This window comes from Megalopta genalis, chromosome 5 (assembly GCF_051020955.1).
Source record: "Megalopta genalis isolate 19385.01 chromosome 5, iyMegGena1_principal, whole genome shotgun sequence".
NCBI lineage: Eukaryota > Metazoa > Arthropoda > Insecta > Hymenoptera > Halictidae > Megalopta > Megalopta genalis.
In genome coordinates, this window is record NC_135017.1 from 6,676,090 (window position 1) to 6,696,293 (window position 20,204).

Sequence of the window (20,204 nt, forward strand, 5' to 3'; positions counted from 1 at the left end):
ATAATATTCAGCACTTGTAGTAGAAATGTAATATACAGTATATTCGCTTCTTGCTAACATGCCTATTTTTCGTGAACTATCAGTAATATTGAGTACGATGCGAAATGATAAGGGAGCTTTCGAGTTTGGAGCCCTTCAAGATCGAAATAGAGAAACCCACGGATCCAAAGTCTGCACCTCTGTTTTCCAGCGATATCGGTATTTCAGAACACGTGACACGGCATATGGTGTCCAGTCTACTGTGATAACTTGTCTGTGGCTCCAATATCTATTACTAGATGACGATAGTAATAAATTTCAGGAATTTATTTCGTGCGCCACTGTGATTATCGATCCGCAATCGACTGTTGGTAAAGTTTACCGATAGATCAAATATTTTAGTACACACGTAGGCTACAAACCTAAAATAATCTTGTAAGTAGTACAAGTCGATATAACGTCGGGCGTCGATCATCTTCGAAAAGAAGTAGTAGAACTCAACAATAACGATGTAAGTCCGGCATCGAGAAAATTTTCGCAACTTTTCGCATACATAAAATGATCAAACGGTTTTCACGGATGTCTGAAAATTTTCTATAATTAATTAAGTTACAATAATTATTCGTCAATATTATTTTTAAATCTATAAGCTTCTTAATTTATCAATGTGATTTTAATTTATCAAATGATTATTTTTCATTACACAGTACTGTAATTTATAATTATTCTAGAACGATCCGCGAAGAAATGAAAAAATATGTAATGCATTTTATTATGTACCTTGTCAACCAAATATTATAATTGGATAATTAAAGGTAACAAACATAAAAAATACAAAAAAAGACAGTCGCGCAATATGTGTTTACATACAAAACGGTGTTCAAGTATCGATTCTGCCAACAAGTTCAAACCACTGACGCAATGCATCACTGAGAACCACCGGCAAAGTGTCTAAATCCCGTAAAACGATATAAAACGGAAATGGAAAACTGTCCATGTACGAACGTATGCCCAGCAATTTCCCCTTTTCGAAAATTGGCATCCGTATGTCCAGTATCGAATCCTGCGAAACAGAACAATGAATAATTTGTTTCCAATGATCTAATATATTTCTGTTTTACCTTGTTAAGAGGATTATCGACGATTATGAAAACTAAGAAAATATTTTGTAATTTGGCTCTTCTCACAGCTGTCGTCACTTTTTCTACTCCCTCTGAAAATATCCCTCTGCCATCGGATAAAATAGTCACTAATTTTGCATTATCCGTGGCACTGCCCTGACTTGCGAACATGTCTATTGCATACTCTAACAACTGGCCGATCATCGTTTTCTTCTGCTCGAACTTCATTTCTTGGATCAACCTGAAAATCGAATTTCCCATAATTAAAAAAATTCACTTAACGATCAATCAGTTGAATACACACCTTGCTCCACTTTCCTCAGTGAAATTTTCCCCGAACGGGTGAAGGATGTTCACACGTTCCCCAAAGTTAATCACAGCAAGCTGCCCTACCTCTAAATAGGTCATGGCCTTGCCAATTAACGACAGAGACTCGAAAGCCAATTCCTTTGAGCGATTATCAGCCATGCTGCTCGAGTCATCGATGGCTAGCACGATCTGGTAGTCTCTCTTTGACGGTTTCGTGCGCCTCAACCATATCTTGTCCTTGCGGAATTCACTAGCGATATAAGGGATTACTTTTCTCATGTTTATTCGTCTGCCAGTTCTGTAATCACCTTTCAACCTGGACGTTAGAGTGGGTTCTAACACCAGACGTAATTTCTCACTGAGTTCTCTGGCTGCTGACTCTGTCAACGCGCTGATAGAGCTCCAAGCATTCGCCGCTTCAATGGACGATGACTGCTGGCTCCATTGACCGAGCATATTTTCAATCTCAGACCTCTTCCTTGCGATATCCTCTGTCGAGACATCGTAGAGCTCCGCTTCCGACAGTTTTGTATGGAAAGTGGACTCGCTGCCACGCAAGACACGGCTTGTCTCTACTTCTTCGCCCTCAACTTCGCCTACCATTTCAACATCATCAACGTCGTCGGACCTTTCACCCTTCCCTCGACCTGATTTCTCCTCCTTGCTCTCAGGCATTTTAGAAGAATGCTCCTTCTCCACTCCGTCCTGCTGTTCTTCTGGCTCTGGATCTTCGTGCATCTCGACGTCTTCATCCTCAACCACCTTTTCTTCATTATCTAAAATCAAGGTGGTGTAAAATTCATCGCTGTGTTAATAATGTCGTTATTCGTACGGTCGACTTACCTTCCATATTTGAAGCCTGTTGCTTGATTTGCTCCTCGGTCGCAGCGTCAAAGACAACGTCATCGAACTTCTCGGACTTCTTGATGTGTTCATAAGTCTCGCTTGCGCCTCCATTGTCAGGATCGTTCCCCTCTTCTTCACGATCGTCCCGCTCCTCGCGCATTAGTCCAGTCTTCAATTTCTTTGCAGACGGTTGAACTTCGTCGTCGAGCAGACTGCGGTTTTCATCGCTTTGACCCGGTTTCCTTCGTTTCTCAATCGGCTTGGACGACTTTTCTTCGCCGGACGTGGGGGCGTTCTCTTCTTTCTTCAACCCGGAGTGACCTTGCCGTTTTTCCGTCTGCGACTGGCCCGTCCCTTCGATAAAAAATTCCATGAGAAAACGTAACTCGAAAGAAATACAAAGCGCTCGTTAGCTACGTTAAACCTACCTTTGTCCTTTGTATCATCTGCGTTAACTTCTGCAGGGTCGGTTTCCGTGTTCTCTTCGTTCGACTGGCTTTCCACGGCATCTCTGGAGCCGTCTTTCCTCGATTCGACTTCCTCAGAGGCATCCATCTCCTTGCTGCTCGCATCCAAACTGGGCGACACTTTCTCTTCCTGCGGTTTTTCTTCCTCCATTTTCTGCTCCTCCGAATCATTTTCTTTGTCCTCTTCGGTATTAGCTTCCTTTGTATCTTTCTTTTTGTCACCGTCTGCATGCGGATCTTCTTCTACGTCAGTATCATCCGAGTTATTATCATTCATGGGTTCATCTGCATCTTCTTTGCCCTCCTCTTCTTTAGATTCTTCAGGTTCTTCTGGGATCTTGGACTCCTTCATCTGGTCGATGTCGAATGGATTCTCTTCTTGCTCATCGGTTTCCTTGTCTTCTTTCATTTCATCGTCCAAAGCCATGTCCTCTGGGAGATCAAACTCTTCCGGCTCGATTTCTGGCTGTTGTTTCCCATGATAAGGATCTATCTGATCATCGTCGACCTCGGGTTCGTTGAACTCATTGATCTCCTTCTTCTCTTCTTCTTTCCTCCGATCTTCCCCTTCCGTTTCCCTATCTTCGTTTTCATCTTTCTCCTCGTTACCGTCTTTTGCGCCCATTTCTTCTTGGCCGGTCTCCTCCCCATTTCCCTTCTTGTCTTTCTTGTCTTCTTCACCTTGTTCTCCCTCACTTGCTTCTTCCTCTTCGTCGTCTTTCCACATCTCTTCGTCTAGCTTCTCGGCAGTCTCGTCAGTTTCACCCATTTCTTTGTCCAGGTCCTCGTCTTCCTCCTTGTCCTTGTCTTCTTCATCTTGTTCCACGTCTTGCAAATGGCTCTCAAAATTCTCCGACATCTCAATACCCTTATCTTCTTCCTCTGTGTCCTTCTTCTCATCGTCCTTTTTCTGGTCATTTGGACCCTTCGTGTCTTCCAATTGATCCTCGGATTCAATTCTATCCGAGACATCCTTCTTCCCCTCGCCCTCGGCTAAACCCATTCCTCCCTCGCTTGGACCGCCATCTTGGTCGTCCTCAGGGGCATTTGCGTCCTGCGGTTGACAAAAACCGTTTGTAGCTAAGTCGAGGAAGACGTTCAGCTGAAGATAGAGGAACTTGCATGTTAGACGGAACGAAGCTACTTGCTCGTACAGATAATACTGAAGAAGAAGGGTGTATTGTTTGAGAAGGGGCAAGTGCTCTAAAAGCAACCTGGAAAAGAAAGGAAATATTTTAGATAATGCATTTTAATGTCAACAGAGCAGCAAAAGAAAACTCACTTTATGCAGCAATCGGCAGACTTGACATCCAACTGGTAAATAATTTCCAATAGTTCTGCAAGGACTTTTGATACTGTTCTCAGTTTTAAATCTGGAATAGCTGTCCTCAAAGAATCTATCAGTCCTCCTGTCATATAATTTTCCTCAAAACTCTCTTCAGACTCTTTCTTAGATTTCTCTGTCGCCTCATTCGACTTCTGAAACTTCTTTTGAATCGCAAGAAGAACTTGTGTGATCAGCACGTCCAAATGTTTCTTGTACTCCTCCAATTCTTCAGAGTTTTCGGACTCCTCTGCCAATGGCTTGCTCAATGTTGACTCAAAGTGGGCAATGTTCATGCTGATCTTATTCACCATGAACTGAAGATTCTCGGTGATAGGATGATCCGATGTAAAGATTGCATTGAAATCAAGCAGCTTTTCTTTGATGTCGCTGATATTCAGGTAACTTGTCCGAAGGAAGTCAATGTGTCGTTGGTGGAAGAAGAAAATGTGTCCTGATATTTTGACTCTCTTAGAAACTGCCATCCATTTGTTCAGTTTATCTGCTATGTCCTTCACCAATTTTAAGGAATCTTTCATGGTCCTTGCTGACTCTTCAACGACACTATGCTCTTTTAAAATAGGAATGACCGTTCTATTTAAATCAAGAAGTTTTTCGTCTTCAAGCGAGTCCGGTGGCGAACTTTCCAAGAAGAGAATAACTTGTTTTATGGTCAGTTCCAGTATCGGCAGCAAGTCCTGCAAGTTCAACATCAGGGTCTGCAGGTCGCTTTGTCTTGTTTCTCCGCCATAAGCCTCTTCCTTTAAGTCATCCTTTATGAGAGCAAGATTGAGCAGTTGGATTCTGAGAGGAAGGAAATGTTTAAGCAGCTTGAAAATAATTTCTTTTTGCTTATGCGCTAGTAGAATCAGATGAGCGGAAAATCCTCGACAACGTTCGGCATTCTGCGGCCCAATATCGCTTCTTCCAGAGTTCAAAATGGCGTCGAGGAAGTTCAATTTGATCAGAGATTCATAGTAATATTTATCACAGTCAGACCACTGTTCCAGCAATCCTTTCTTCACGTTCTCATTGAAATCTTGACTAAACTCGTACCTTTGGATCTCTAGCAGATCCAAGGGCATCGAACCATGATTTATGACTTCATGTTTCCTGTTCTTCCAGGTCAGAACACCAATTCGATAAGAAAGTCCAAGCTGACTTAGAGACTTAAAATGATTCGCCAGTGCCATTTTCTTCTGTTGAAGCATGCTCTTCAATTGTGACTGTTGCTTGCTCTTCGTCAAAGTCTTGTCCACCTCTAAATTCTTCAGTCGCTTACTCTCTTCGAGCGAGTCTTCTATGAAAGATTCAATGTCATTTCTAATTTGCGAATAATTGCTCTTCGCAACAATATCCTGGCAGAATTGGCTAGCCTTGCGAGCTACTTTCTCCATTTTGCTCAATTTTCCAGTCTCAAGCTGGATCAAGAAATCAGTAGGACTCAAATCTCTCCTGTTACCTATGCTCGAGGTCTCAGCTTTCGTTTTCAAGGCCAAGTGAGCAGCAACGTTCTCCAACAAGCCCTTCTGGAACTCCTTCACGAACTTATGCAGAGATCTGCGTGCTTTCTCGGCGGTGTTCTTCACCGACCAATAACTGATGTCATTCCACCTGGTGATCTTGACGGTATCCTTCAGCTTCTTAGCGATTGGCTCCTTCAGGCTTTTGATTTTATTAGTAACATCGTCCAAGAAACAACTATAATAATGATAAACGTTCCAGAAAATGGCAGATAACTCCTTCTCGTTTTTTCCCTCAATGAATGTAGAAATATGTTGATAGAAAAGGTAGATCAGTTGGAGTCTCGACTCAAACTGGATCAAAGATGACTCCGTCAGGAAACGTTCCAGGTTTTCTGATATTTTCTGCTTCGAAGGAGCGGTGACCTTGCTTTCTGCCTCTTTGTTCGTGTCACTTTCCCGCGTCTCGGACGATTCTGCAAGATATTGTTCCACCAAGTTGAACAAGAAGAACCACCACCTGGAGGCTTCAGATTTCAAGTTGTCCTCAAGGATCTCTAACGAGTCCTTCCACCTGGATAGCTCTAGCTTCCTCCAGTGAAGGATCTTCTTGCCAAAGAAGTCCATGAACTCTGCCAGACTGACATCGTGGCGAGCATTCTCCTCCCACTGCTGGATCTTTGTCAGCAACAACTCAATGCCAACCAAGAACCTCAGCAATGATGAATTAATTGGAAAACTGAGTAGTCTCTCAATTATCACCTTGATGGAGTTCAATATAGGGTTCTCTGACCACTCCATCAGGAAGGCCTCGATCTTCTCAGTGAGTTTCTCAAAGTATGGCTGACACTCTTCAACTTCAATGATGTTTGGATCCCTATAAAAGTCGTAATCATGACTGCTGTTGCTCCCGAAGCTACATTTCCGCGAGACTAGTACATTCAAGCTGCAGATTAATTTTGAAGACAAATCGTTCGGCCATGTTTCAATGGAGGATCCAAACATCTCGAATCTGTGAGCCAGAGGCTCCACAAAATTGGGTTCTTGAGTCTTTCCTGGGTGATCTAACTGGTTTTTAGACCTTCTATATTTATTCGTTAATTTCTCAGAAATATTTGACGGTCTGTAAGTTAGGTTTCTTAGAATGTTCCAGTGGACAGTCTGAATCTCCCTTGCGTCTTTCGAAGATATGAGTTCAAGGAAGTGGTCCTTTTGATTGGGGTCGTTGCTTGAGAGTTTCTGGAGCTCTGGAAACTCCTGTTGGAAGCCGGGGAAGATGTCTACCAGCTCCAAGTAATCTTGTTGGTAGCCAGGGAACATTTTCCTGTAGTCCAGCTCGTCCTCCTCCTTCTCAGACTTCATTCTGAACAAACTCTCCTTCTCCTTCGCCTCCTCCTCTCTCTGCTTCTCTTGTTCCCGCCATAGAATTCGAATCTTCTCCAAGATTTTCTTCAGCTCCTGCGAAATTAATCGAGAACTTGTTCCAACAAACGTAGACATATTTTCCAATTCGTGCAGGGCCATCATCAATATTGTTAATCTGTCTTTCTCAATATTTTTTGATCCAGATTGTTTCGCACGGATCAAAATTATCTTCTCGGAAGCACACAATCTGACTAGATCCAGATAATTCTTCTGATAAAGGCATGGGACAGGGAAACGCAGTAGCTTGAAAGAAATGTTCAAGTCCAGGCATTGATATTGCAAGTTGGAGATCTGTTGAATCAAAATTGAGACACCATGGTGCAGGTTTAAGACGGCGCAGATCATAGGTGTGACCAGATCGGGGAATCCCACCAGGAAATTCTTCTCCATTTTTTCTGCAAATCTCTCCAGCGATTTCATCCAGATCATTGCTTCCTGCAGCTGCTCGCGATCCAGATTTACCAAACTCCTTCGTCCAGCTCTTCCAACAACGTCGGTCAAACGATCTAGCTGCCGAAAGACCGTTTGAAACGAGCCGATGTTCCTCGAGAAGTTCTCGATCTCTTCTCTCAGATTTTGGTAACTCGAGGACGGTCTGACAGCCTGGACATTCTCGAAATTCTTCACCTCCGTTGACGATCTCTTCAGATGATCGATCCTTGACCTTATTCGATCAAGGGGAGCGGAAGTTGCAAGGATGGTCCTCTGGAGTTGTTCGATTAGCATCAAATGTTCCAATTCCGACATGTTCTCGCGAATGTACTTTGATTTTAGGGCAATCTTTTGTACCGGATCTATGGACCCTAAGTCGTGGAAGAGGAAGATTTGGAGGTAGCCAAGAATCAGCCAGCCTTTTCCTCTTTCTGTGCCGTTTTCTTTAATTTCGAGCCTTTTCCTGATTTCTTGCAATATTCTCAGTGGTTTCATAAAACAGTCCTGCAAATCTTTTCCTTCCTCTTGTTTCAATGTTAGTTTGAAGTTGTTTAGGCTACTATTGATTGCAGATATGTAGTAACTAGCACAGAACCGAAGGAGAACAGAGTCATTCATAGAGAAATTGAATTCTGATGTATTTAAAACTAAGGAATTCCTCCAGAGCATTGTTTGGATCGTTTTTAATTGTTTCTTCTTGTTCTTATGATTTCCAAGGTTGATATCGTACATCTGGTTTCCAGACTTCGTCAGGAACAGTTTGAAAATCAGCGTGCAGAGGTTCGACTTGCTGATCAAGATTGTCTGAAAATGATACAATGATCGTTCTAATTAGTTCAGTTCCTTTAAACAGCTTCGCAGTAATTTATTTAATACAATTGCGACCAAAACGAATCTCGTAATAGCTATTCTCAATATTAAAACTCAAATTATCGTTTAATTGATACATGCTGCAAAAAAAAGAATATGGAAATACCTCAGAAGCACGGTCGCCATCTTGATTCTCCTCTTCCCTCTGGTCAAACCAGTGTAAAAGAACGTTGTAGTTTCTCACAGCGAAAGATCTGCCAGAAAAGTCCTCGATCATCAACAATAACTCGAAGAACAATTGAATTCTTTGTTTCTCCGCGATCTCGTCCGAATTTAAGCATCTTATTAAGCCAATTAGGCGCGCAGGAATGGTCGGAATTTCGCTGAACTTCTCGAGCTTGCAATCGTCGTAAATCTTTTCGAATTTTCCACCGATAATTCTACAAGAATTTCCGGGATTATCTACGGACAAGTTCTCGGTCGATTCTCCTCTAATTTCCTGATCGAAGTTGATAGAAAATTGCTCGGAGATCTTCCGTTGGAAATGGTACGCGAAAAGCAGAAAGAAAAATTCGTAGATCGGCCATAACTCGATTTCCGACAGATTCTCGTCGCTACGAATCCGTTTGTTGTCCATTTCTTTCAGCGTCACGATTCCCGCGATAAGATTATCCAATTCCGTCGAGTCCTCCGTCCTCCGACCATCTCTAAAATTCTCCGAGCAAATGCCAATTAATTTCCTTCGCGCCGTGAAATTTTCCGGGACCGCCAAGGATGCAATTTTCAATCTTGTCTTCGAAACTTCGATCGAGTCTTCGTCCGTTACTTCAATCTTCCTTGAAATTGACCTCAATTTCTCGTGGAATCTCATCGAATCCTCCGAAAAGTGCGGCGCAGGAATCGATAGCAGCTTCTTAACCCTCTTCCGAATTTTCCGGAATTTGTCCGCGTTAATTGTTACGTTCAAATAGGTCGTTGAAAAATCATCCAGCTCTGTGCGTAGTTTCGCGTCGCACAGTTTCTTGTCCAACAGCGTGAACAATTTGTTGAAAAGCTTCACCAACCATTTGTAATGGACTTTTAGGGAGGACGAGATCTCACGGAGATCCAGGAACGTTCCTCGAGATCTGTCGATCAATTCAATGGATCCTAGATCGTGGTATCTTCGCAGCCATTTTAAAGCGTCTCGTAATTCGATGTAATCCGCGTCGTTGATCGAAAGATGCTCGTTGCGGAGGATAATTTCAATCATTTTCGTGGACCCTTCGATTAGCTTCACGAAGTTTTCGATCAGGGGCTCGTCTTTCAGCTTTCTGATCAACTTTCCTGAAAAAACGAACAGAACAATTATAATTAATCATGTATTTAATTATGTAATTATGTGATTTATTATATTAATATAATTATGTAATTATACAATTCTACAATTTAATTAGTTTTGTCTGCGTTGATAATGAACGTTAAAATTTTTTGGACAGCTGTAGCTGTTTCATAGAATTACTAATCTATTACAAAGAATTACAAATTTACTTTGTTGGGTTACATTCTTGCTATACTTTATACTTATTATTCCTTTTTATATTCTATTGTACGACTATTCCATTGTACGACTTTTATTAAGAATGCTACAATATAAAAATAAATTTGGGATAACAAAACAAAAACATTTGCTTCAACAAGTACATGTGAAATATAAGAACAATATGTATACACTATAGAACGTAAAATATAAATTGTAGAAGTATATGCAAAATTGCAAGAATTGTGAAGTATTACTTCATTCTGCCTAAGAAATTCAATCGCTGATAGATTATTATCAATACTGTTACAAAAGTGTAACGCTATTCAACAAAGTAGATGATGAAAATTCTGCAGCAACGTTCTATACCAACATATCATACTTGTGCACACCGAATACAAAATGTTGAAAATAATAATTCAGTCTTGATTCAAAGGAAACACTACTCTACACCAACATATTATACTTGTGCACACCGAATACAAAATGTTGAAATTAATAATTCAGTCTTGATTCAAAGGAAACACTTGTCACAGCATATTTTCTCAGATGTCAAAAAAATTTGTGGTCACACCTGACAAGTAAACGTATCAAAAACGAGTCGAAAAATAGCGCGGATAACTTACCAGAGCAAACAGCAGAAGAATAATCTTCCAAAAGCATGATGTCCGCGTTTCCGGTCCGCGTCGGCGGACGCCAGTCAAAAATCATCGCCCGAAAATACAAAGCGATCGACAGATTGTTTGCAACGGTGCTGAGCTGATCGAAGTTGAGGGGAAACTCCAGGCCGGAATTCTTTTCAAACAAGATCCTCGAGTTCCTCAGCTCCGCCATCAGAATCTCGCCGAGTTTCTCGAAATCGTCGAAACCATTTTTCGATAGAATAAACGAGCACCAAACCCGTCGGATCTCGGCGTCCTCCATTGATGATCTCTCGTAGAACTCGAGCAAAAGAAGTTTCAGAAATTCCGACGTGTTTGTCACCGGATGCTGCATGAACAGACCTTCCAGATCGATTTCCTTCGTGCCGGTCCTGGAAACGATGACGGAGAAGCAAATAGAATTTTCTGAACATTTCTTGGCCGAGAACGACAGCCATTTTCCGAACGGTTTTAAATAAATTTGAAACTGCATCACCGCGGAGTACCTGGAGATCCTTTGAATTGCATTTGCAATTGCATTAGCTACTCCAGGTTAAACGTTTCAATCCATTCCGTTAGCCAAAAGTAAATTTTGTAAGGCTCGATTTGTTATATTTTTATTCTGTACGTGTTTGAAATATAAATGTTATTTAATCCTTTTTAACGGATACAGCGAAAATTGTTTTCAGTCAGAGATGAATTTTCATAGCTTTTTGTCGGGGCTGGGGAGAAATAGATTTTTGAAATGGTTCGTATCTTCTCAGGTAATACAGAATTTGGCAAATAAACTTTCTTTGAAATGGTAGTTACATATGGAAATTGCATTTTCAAATATATACATATGTAATTACTATTACAAAAAAGGTTTATTCGCTATTCTGTACGATATAAGGAGATACGAATATGTATAGTGCATTTACTATTTCAAAAATCTATTTTTTCGCAGCCCTGCTTTCTATTCATTAAATAATATTCGAATCTTTATCTAGTACATTTAAGATGTAACATGTTGTTCCTTCTTTCAATGGCTACAGTAAAAATTGTTTACAAAGCAAAGATGAATTCATACTTTTCTGAACATTATTTGAAATATTATTTCTCCATTTAATGACTTCAGTGAACATTGTTTTCAGTCGAGGATGTTTATACACTTTTCTGTTAGCGAAGCAAAAATAAAAAAACTAGTTGTCAGATTTCAATCTTACAAATTTATGTTTGAACAGATAATATTCGTGTAGATCACTTGAAACAGAAGAATGTGTTTTTTTCCTTCTTTCATTGATTTCAATACTTAAGATTCTTTTAGTTCTTCATTTATAATACCGTGACTTCCGTTAATATTCGGACACTTTTCAAAACGCAATAACTATTTTAAAACTGGACTAAACAATTTGTATTTTTTTTTTTTTTAGATGATAGAGGGACCAGTCTACTAGACCACAACTAGAATTTTTTTTTAAATTTTTCTATTGCTTAGAATGACAAAAGAAAATAAAGAACTATCGTTTTACTAACTTTTCTATCTGAACCTATAATGAAAATTTAAAAAATGTATTTTGCAGATCTGGCTGAGTTATACGCATGTTAAAAATTTCACCGAAATCGGTTGACCCTGGTACGAGCTGTAAACAATTAAAGACCGCAAGAATCGCGGACAAACAATTCGAATCGTTTATTCTAGTTTGAAAAAAGTGATTATGTTTTAAAAAGTGTCCGAATATTAATGGGAGTCACTGTAAATATATGAGCCGTTTATTTTGAAAGTGGCATAAGTCACTTTGTTTTTAAATCGATATATTTAAGGGTTTGCGTTTTAACACGTTTAAAAATATGGATGCTAACTTTCGAGAAGATTTACTTGTATTTGTTGTCTCAGGATACTGATATTTTTCTCAGTATAAATAATTTCGTATAAACATTAAAAAATCACCACTTTTCATTACGGTAAAGTGACTTATGCCACTTTCAAAATAAACGGCTCATATAAAAGTTCGCTGGTTCTGGGAGAAGAAGAGGCGCTCTGTAGTTCAATTTTGAAAATTTGTCAACAAAACAACTCCTGTATGTAGTACAATACGCGCGGTACTGTACTAATAATAAATAACTGCTCCAGTCATCCAACACAGAGGTCCACGATTCTTTCAGGAAGAAATTCCGAAAAATCCCAATTTCTTCGGGCCCCTGACCCGCGAGCATTATTCCATAAAGCTCTACAATTGATGAATTCTCACCCCAAAGTCTCCACAGCGGATTTCAAAAGGAACCCCTGCTGCTCGATCATGGCGAGCCTCGAATTTTTCCTGAGCACGGAAGTGCCGAGTGTAATGGCGTCCAGGTCGCAACAAAGAGTCTCATTCTTCCCGGTATTCTCCGACAGAATTTCATCGACTTTCCTCGCCGCCTCTCTCCTCGTCCTATGGTCGAGGGCACCGCAAATTTCTCGACAGGAATTCTTCAAGGACACATCGAACTTGAATCCCTTCGACATCTGTTGGCTGGTGAACGACGCGACTCTCAGAATCTCGTTCAGTTTGAACTGTTCGTTGCAGCAACCGTCGTAAACATTCAGCAGAACATCCTGCTGGCTCGTTTCCCTTATGCCGCATTTGTTCAGCAACGATCTGACATCCAGGGGGTTGTGTTTGAGACGATTCTGTGGCGTCAGCACGGCGATCTCTACACCTCTGTTCCGCATCGCTCTAAAATCGTAGAATTATAGTCGTAAGTATAAGATAGACGTATAAATGAAAAATAAATAAAAGATAGCAGTAAATAAGATAGATAATAAATAAGAATAAAAGAGATATAGGAAGATTTGTTCACAGTTTAATTTCATTGATATAGTATATAAGTCGAAATATAAATTGTTGATCGGTGAGTTTTGTTTAAGAAAAGTTCCCAACGATTGGGTTTAATAATATTGCAACAGAATGTTGTTATAAAAAAGATGAAATTGAATTGGATAACAGGGGTCTTTTTATTTAATGAATCATAATGGTGTTTAAGAATCAAATTTCATTATAACGTTGGTACTTGTGAATGAAATTTATTAATATATTTTAAACTGATATTGAAACTATTATTATTATTATTATTATACAGTATTATAAGAAGACTGAAAGTTCGCCTAATAACAAAAGTACAGAAAAGACGTCAAATAAAACTTGTAACAGATTGGAAACAAATGTTGCTATTACCATTATTGCATAACACTATTCCATTATAATGTCTACATAATAAATAATAATGTTTAATATGCAACACACTTACATAATATAGTATACATAGTAGATTTATATAATAATAATGACATTTATTTCCAAACATATAGCGCAATGCTAATATAACAATAACTGACCTGGTATTTATTCAAACTGTTTAAACAAACGTGTTAAATAAAGTTGTATAAATGTAAAAAGATCGTAAAATCAAATAATGCTTGGCTTTAATTACATTCTGTGATTAAATTTTTTGATTAACTACTATGATTTTCTATGATTATTTTCTGAAAATGGCGTCGTCGGAACCACGTCCGTCGGATAACGTTGGTGTTCTCGGCCGCAGCAGTCGAGGGTAAAATGAAAAATAAGTGGAAACCGGAAATTGATTTAATGGTTTCCCATTACCTGGAAATTTCGCCGTAACGAGGGTTCATAGTGAGAAACAACCGGAAGTTCTTGTGTGCCCGCACGGTGAACACATTTCCGCTTTCGTCGACGCCTTTCTCACCTATCGTTAGTGCGCCGTTAGGCTCCAGCAGTCCATTCAATCGGTCCAATATTGCCGGACTGCAGAGATTTACTTGGTCGAGCAGCAGCCACGTGCCATTTCGCAGACACTGCGAGAAAATCGTCGGAAAAATTACAAACATCGCAACGCAGTACATTTCGCCCGGAAATCGTCTCCACTTTCTTCCCCGACTTTTTCGATTCATTTTCATCGGGTCATACAAAGTTTCAAATCGTTCACTCAAAACAGAGTTACTTCGTTTAAAAAAGTGTTCGATTTGCATCGCTATTTCGTCTGTCATTATATCGTAAAAAATTTTATAATTCTATAAACTAGAACTTCATATTATAATTTATTTTATAAACTATAAATCTTATTTTTATAAACTATAAATTTCATAAAGTTCGAAGCAATGGCAATTTTATGGACATTCTTTTTGCACATTCTCCGACCGACTAGTTTTTTCAGCATCTCAAAAAAATTCAAGTTTGCCATTATACAATATAATAATCTTGATTATACACAGTGTCCTAAAATTATCGTTCAAGCAAGAAATCAGAGGTTCCTGAGGTCATTTGAAATAACTTTTTCCTTAGCGAAAATGCAATCCGCGATTTCATTTACGAGTTATCAACGAAAAACGCTGACCAATGAGAGGCGAGCTCAGTTGACGCGAGGCGGCCAAGCCAATGGACGGAACTGAGCTTCGTGCGCTCAATTGTATCAAAATCTGGTGGTAAAAATTCAAATCTGTTGGTCCAATCATAACAGAATATGTACATTCTATTTCAAAAACCGTTCGATTTACGTCTCAACTTCGTTTATCGAAACGATATAAACGATATAAAATCCACGAAAATGTTGGCTTCCCTCCGTTTCTCCCAGTATAAAATTGCTAGACGAAGCCTTCTGCTTTTTCTAGATCGGTTTTTGCAGAGTAGCCACTGCAAATATGTTTGCCTTGCGAATAGGTTGTCGCGAATCATCGGAAGCGACCGGAAATATGTCGGGAATTGTGTTTGCAAGGCGGCCGGTGCCGGTTCTTAACTGAAACAAAGACAATATTTACCTTGACAAGCACGCTGTCAACCCACTCGAATTTTCCGCCGGCGTTCAAACATTTGTCTTTTTCCACGGCGATCGATAGATCGGTCAGTTTTTCCGCGATGCCGCGCAGCAGCTCGGTCTGGTCCGGCGACGACACTGTTTCCATGGCCGACACAAGTCTCGATAATTCCTCGGCTTTACGGAGGAACAGCTTCGTTTCCGTCAACATTGTCGTTGTTGTCCCGTCGTCTGCCGAAGAAAAATTGATCGCGAATGAAATATGCAGGAACAACCTCGCCGGCATTAAATCCCGCGCACCGACGTTTCTCTTTGGGCATCCTTCCTGTCGCGGCTAATTTTCACGTTTCTATGGGGGTACGATTCAACGTTTTTAACGTAGGATTTACCACATTTATGTTGTTTATCGGTTTTACATTGGGTTTTACTATTTTTAATGTTTTAATTATTTTTCCTATTTTTACTGTCTTTTACCATTTTTATCGTTTTTATCGTAGGCTTTCCATTTTTGTCATCATTTCTCATTAATTAGAAATCATTCAGCATCGGTAAGATAAATTATTCAAAACTTGCAAACACTTGCAAGGTGAAAGTTGAATGCATAAAAATCAAATACAAATCAAAGACACGTTAAATAAAATGATATAACAAATTATTAAAAATATATGTTGCGATAAATCCAAGTTAAATGTTCGCGAAACTTAGAAAACGAATAGAAAATACATTAGAATTATATGTTGAATTAAGATTATTATTTATATTATTTATATATATTATTAGAAATATGTGTTGCAAAAAGTCCCAGTTAAATGTTTGAAACTTGAAGAACAAAGAAAAAACACATAAATTAAATGATGCAACAAATTATTAGAAATATATGTTGCGAAAAGTCCCAGTTAAATGTTCGAAGCTTAGAGAACGAATAAAACACACATTAAATTAAATGATATAACAAGTTATTAAAAATATATGTTACGAAAAGTCCCAGTTAAATGTTCGAAGCTTAGAGAACGAATAAAATCCAAATATTACAACAGTAATGATCCGAGTACGAGTATGCTTCAGTACGAGTTTAATTAAGTCTCCCACCCAGCCGGATTACCATAACGAGTGCATAAGAATTCGGTAGCGTAGGGAAGTAATTTCCTTCGCGGGCATACTGAAACGACAAAGTACCGTCGGACAAACGTCGAATGTTTTCCAGAAGACCATGGTAATGGGACACCTGATCCAAATTCTCTTTGCCGAGTCGCCTCCTCAGGATTTCGATTAACAGCGTCTCCGTGTGCTCGAGCAATTCCTCGAAGTGTCGATCGTAATCCGTCTGTAACAGAAAAAGATCGCAAGAAACGTTAATTCGATTTCTGTCCTGGAATAGCTCTATTTGTTACTGTTTCCGGTACACGTGTTCCGGGGACCTGTGAACAACGCCGCTGGCATTGTGCTTTTAGACACTTTTACACGCTCTCTCTCTCTCCCTCTCTCTCTCTCTCTTTCTCTCTCTCTTTCTCTCTCTCGACTAACTAGCTGACAAATGTTTTAAACGATTATAGAGGTTAACTAATTATGTTTCACTGGGAAAATTACATCTTCGATAATTTGGCACAGTCTGCACAACATAATTTATGAGTAGAGATTACATAGTTGTTGATTTATTCTTGTTTCATTTTCATTAGTCAATTATATTCTCATTAAATTGTCATCGGTCAATTGTTCTCAGGAATTTACAAATATGTAATTTTCATTTCTAAACTATTTTTACATCTTTCTTATAAATCAATTGTTTTTAGTAATTTCTATTTGAAAATTGCTTCTGTATTATTGTCAAATTATAGATCGTTGTGCATTTAGTAACATGTTAATAATTACTATAAAATATTATTTTAAATAATTAAAAAATTTAATTTTTAATTTAATTTTAAAATATTAATTATTATTTAGTTATAAATTATTAATGATTATTTAATTATTAATTATTATCTAGTTATTAATTAATAATTATTATTTAATTATTAATCATTTAGTAATTATTAAGTTAATAATTACTGCAAAATTCGGTATAACAGTATTTTTTAATTCCAGTACTTTTATGTAAATATGGAAACAAAAACTATTTTCGTCTCTTTACAAAGAATGCTGCATTTTGTGACAGTGCTTCCCTTCCATTTTAATTGTTTTTACTTCACGTTCATGCAAAAGCATAAACATTTGTTACGAAGAACATTTCTTTACTCGATCCAAGAATAAATTATTCATAAATAAACGTTAAAAATCGATTCGCTTTATTTCTGTGCAATTTTTCATGACAGAAAATTTGGATTCGTTTATTCGACGAAAGCTCAAATGAGTGTAATACATTTTTTAATTATCCAAATTTCAGAAATATGAGGAATTAAGGTTGCACTGTCGATCGTTGCCGAGCAGTGCGTTCGTAGGATAACGAGACCGATCGAGTTTTTCCTGAAATCGATTTCCATGGAGCAGAAGATACTGTGATTCAGTGATAGGTTCGCGAGTCGAATGCCATGTTATCAGGTTTGTTACACACACACAGGGAGATATCCGGGAATCTCGCTGGGAAGATGGACGCCGAAAAATCCATACTTCCGTCGGGATGTAGGGTCAACGAAGACGCATCAATCACTTCGATTCGACCTGCTAAGAATAATCCAGACGGATACCGGTCTCCAGGGCACAAAACTCCCACGCGTTCGCTTCTCCCTTTTTTTACGCTTTCTACTCTGCACACCGGCCGCCATTAGCCGCTTAATTACCAACGAAATTAACGGGGATCGGAGGAGAGCTCCTTCGGGGCAGAAAAGTTTACTGGTTAGATAGACGAAAAGTCTAACAGCCGAAAATATCGAATTTCGTCACCGGTTTGCGATAAAGTAGCTGTAAAAGATAAGAATACTGACGGACAAGGTACTTTTATACAAGTCGAAGTACTTTTGTACGTGTCGAAATAGTTTCTTACAAGTCGAAGTACTTTTGTACATGTCGAAATAGTTTCTTACAAGTCGAAGTGCTTTTGTACATGTCGAAATAGTTTCTTACAAGTCGAAGTACTTTTTTACAGGTCGAAGTGATATTTTACAAGTCGAAATGCTTTTGTACAAGTCGAAATGCTTTTGTACAAGTCTAAGTACTTTTGTACAAGTTGAAGTACTTCTGTACAAGTCGAAATGCTTTTGTACAAGTCTAAGTACTTTTGTACAAGTTGAAGTACTTCTGTACAAATTGAAGTACTTCTGTACAAATTGAAGTACTTTTGTACAAGTTGAAGTACTTTTGTACAAGTCGAAGTACTTTTGTACAAGTCGAAATAGTTTGTTACAAGTCAAAGTACTTTTTTACAGATCGAAGTGATATTTTACAAGTCGAAATACTTTTGCACAAGTCGAAATACTTTTGTACAAGTTGAAGTACTTCTGTACAAGTCGAAGTACTTTTGTACAAGTTGAAGTACTTCTGTACCAGTTGAAGAACTTTTGTACAAGTTGAAGTACTTTTGTACACATCGAAGTACTTTTATGCAAATTGAAGTAGACGTAATTTTGTGAAAATCAAAGTGGGAGTACTTTTGTACAAATATAACTCGAAGTACTTTTATGCAAATCAAAATACAATTATTTTTACGAAAACACAAGTAGAAATACTTTTGTACGAATAGAAGTGGAATTGCTTTCGTGCTAATTAAAGTAGAACTACTTCTGTGCAAGTGGAAGTAGAACTACTTTTGTGCAAGTAGAACTAGAAATACCTTTATAAAAATTGAAGTAGAACTTCTTCTGTACAAATTGAAGTAGAACTACTGTCGTACAAATTGAAGTAGAACTATTTTTGCACAAATTGAAGTAGAACTACTTTTGTACGAATTGAAGTAGAATTACTTTTGTACAAATTGAAATAGAATTACTTTTTTGCAAATCGAGGTAAAAGTAAACAATTTTCGATCAAGGTAAACAAATTAAAATTAAAAGTATTTTCGTGAAAATGAAAAAACTAAGTAAAGTACTTTCGTACAGATGTAAAATTAAAATTCCTTTTACAGGAATATAAAATATACTATAGTAGAAGTGCGGGTGTAACATTACGTTTTCAGCGTCGTGAAAAAGATTTAATAATAAAAATGTACTGTTGTAAAAATGCATTGTTGTAAAGATGCAAATGTCTATTATTACGCGGTCAGCCACGGAAACAACGTAAAATAATAAAAACGCTGCAAAAATTTTAATTCTTCTGCAAACAATGAGAGAGAGATACTTTTTTCTGGCCCAAGTATAATAGTTTAATTAAAACCACTGAAAATGTGATACAATTTATCAGAATGTTGTGGATGAATTGTTAATTGGCAGAAAGTTTCGAACAATAAACCCGATGGTATCAATATAAATAAATCCGTGGAGTGTTTGAGAGGATTGTTAAGAATCTCATTTATCAGGCTCGGACTATGACGTTATTCTGATTTATTGTATTCTATAGCATCTATCTGTACGATCCGCGTGTTTACGCAGATTAAAATGATCCTGCGGTAATTTATATAAATCAATTAAATAAACGTAAAACTCGTTGATTGCCAAAACATCGTTACAATTAAAGAAATATTAAAAGACTTCAAACACATTCCGTTACCATAATTATTTTTCGTGTTCAGTGTTAACAAAATTAAAGCCTCTGATTTGGATAATATTTTTCAATCGTTTAAATTGATTATTCATAACCAGTATTTCGATTATTTACATTTTAAATTGATACAAGCTTCAAATTTGTAATGTCATTAGTTGTAACGCCATTAAAAAATAATTTAATGAAATGTAAATCCCCCCAAAAATTCTAATGAATTCCATCTGCTGGTCAATTATTATAAAACGTACAATTTTGATTTCTACTCTTCAAATATTTCTATTTGCAAATTCATCATAAAATCACAATTTATATTTGTATTTCTGAAAAAATTTCAATTAACAAATAACAGAATACAAAATTAAAAAAAAAACATCTGTTGATTACACCTCAAGTGAGAAATACTGAACAAAAACAACGTATAAAGTAGCATAATAAACGAATGTTT

The 20,204-nt window shown here is 38.0% G+C and overlaps 1 protein-coding gene across 1 annotated transcript in view; it reads right to left on the reverse strand.

Annotated features, from left to right (window-relative positions):
* Nucleotides 1-610: 610 nt before the first annotated feature.
* The window catches only part of LOC117226405 (midasin), a 140,626-nt gene continuing 121,032 nt past the window's right edge, over nt 611-20,204 (reverse strand). Inside the window, exons 11-22 of the mRNA XM_033480685.2 lie at nt 16,307-16,454; nt 15,135-15,361; nt 13,963-14,174; nt 12,568-13,035; nt 10,322-10,728; nt 8,343-9,502; nt 4,005-8,170; nt 2,684-3,936; nt 2,253-2,609; nt 1,405-2,185; nt 1,101-1,341; nt 611-1,042 (exon numbers count right to left, since the gene is read on the reverse strand). Coding sequence (XP_033336576.2) covers nt 860-1,042; nt 1,101-1,341; nt 1,405-2,185; nt 2,253-2,609; nt 2,684-3,936; nt 4,005-8,170; nt 8,343-9,502; nt 10,322-10,728; nt 12,568-13,035; nt 13,963-14,174; nt 15,135-15,361; nt 16,307-16,454 — 9,603 coding nt within the window. The 3' untranslated portion in view covers nt 611-859. The remainder of the gene's footprint in view (nt 1,043-1,100; nt 1,342-1,404; nt 2,186-2,252; nt 2,610-2,683; nt 3,937-4,004; nt 8,171-8,342; nt 9,503-10,321; nt 10,729-12,567; nt 13,036-13,962; nt 14,175-15,134; nt 15,362-16,306; nt 16,455-20,204) is intronic.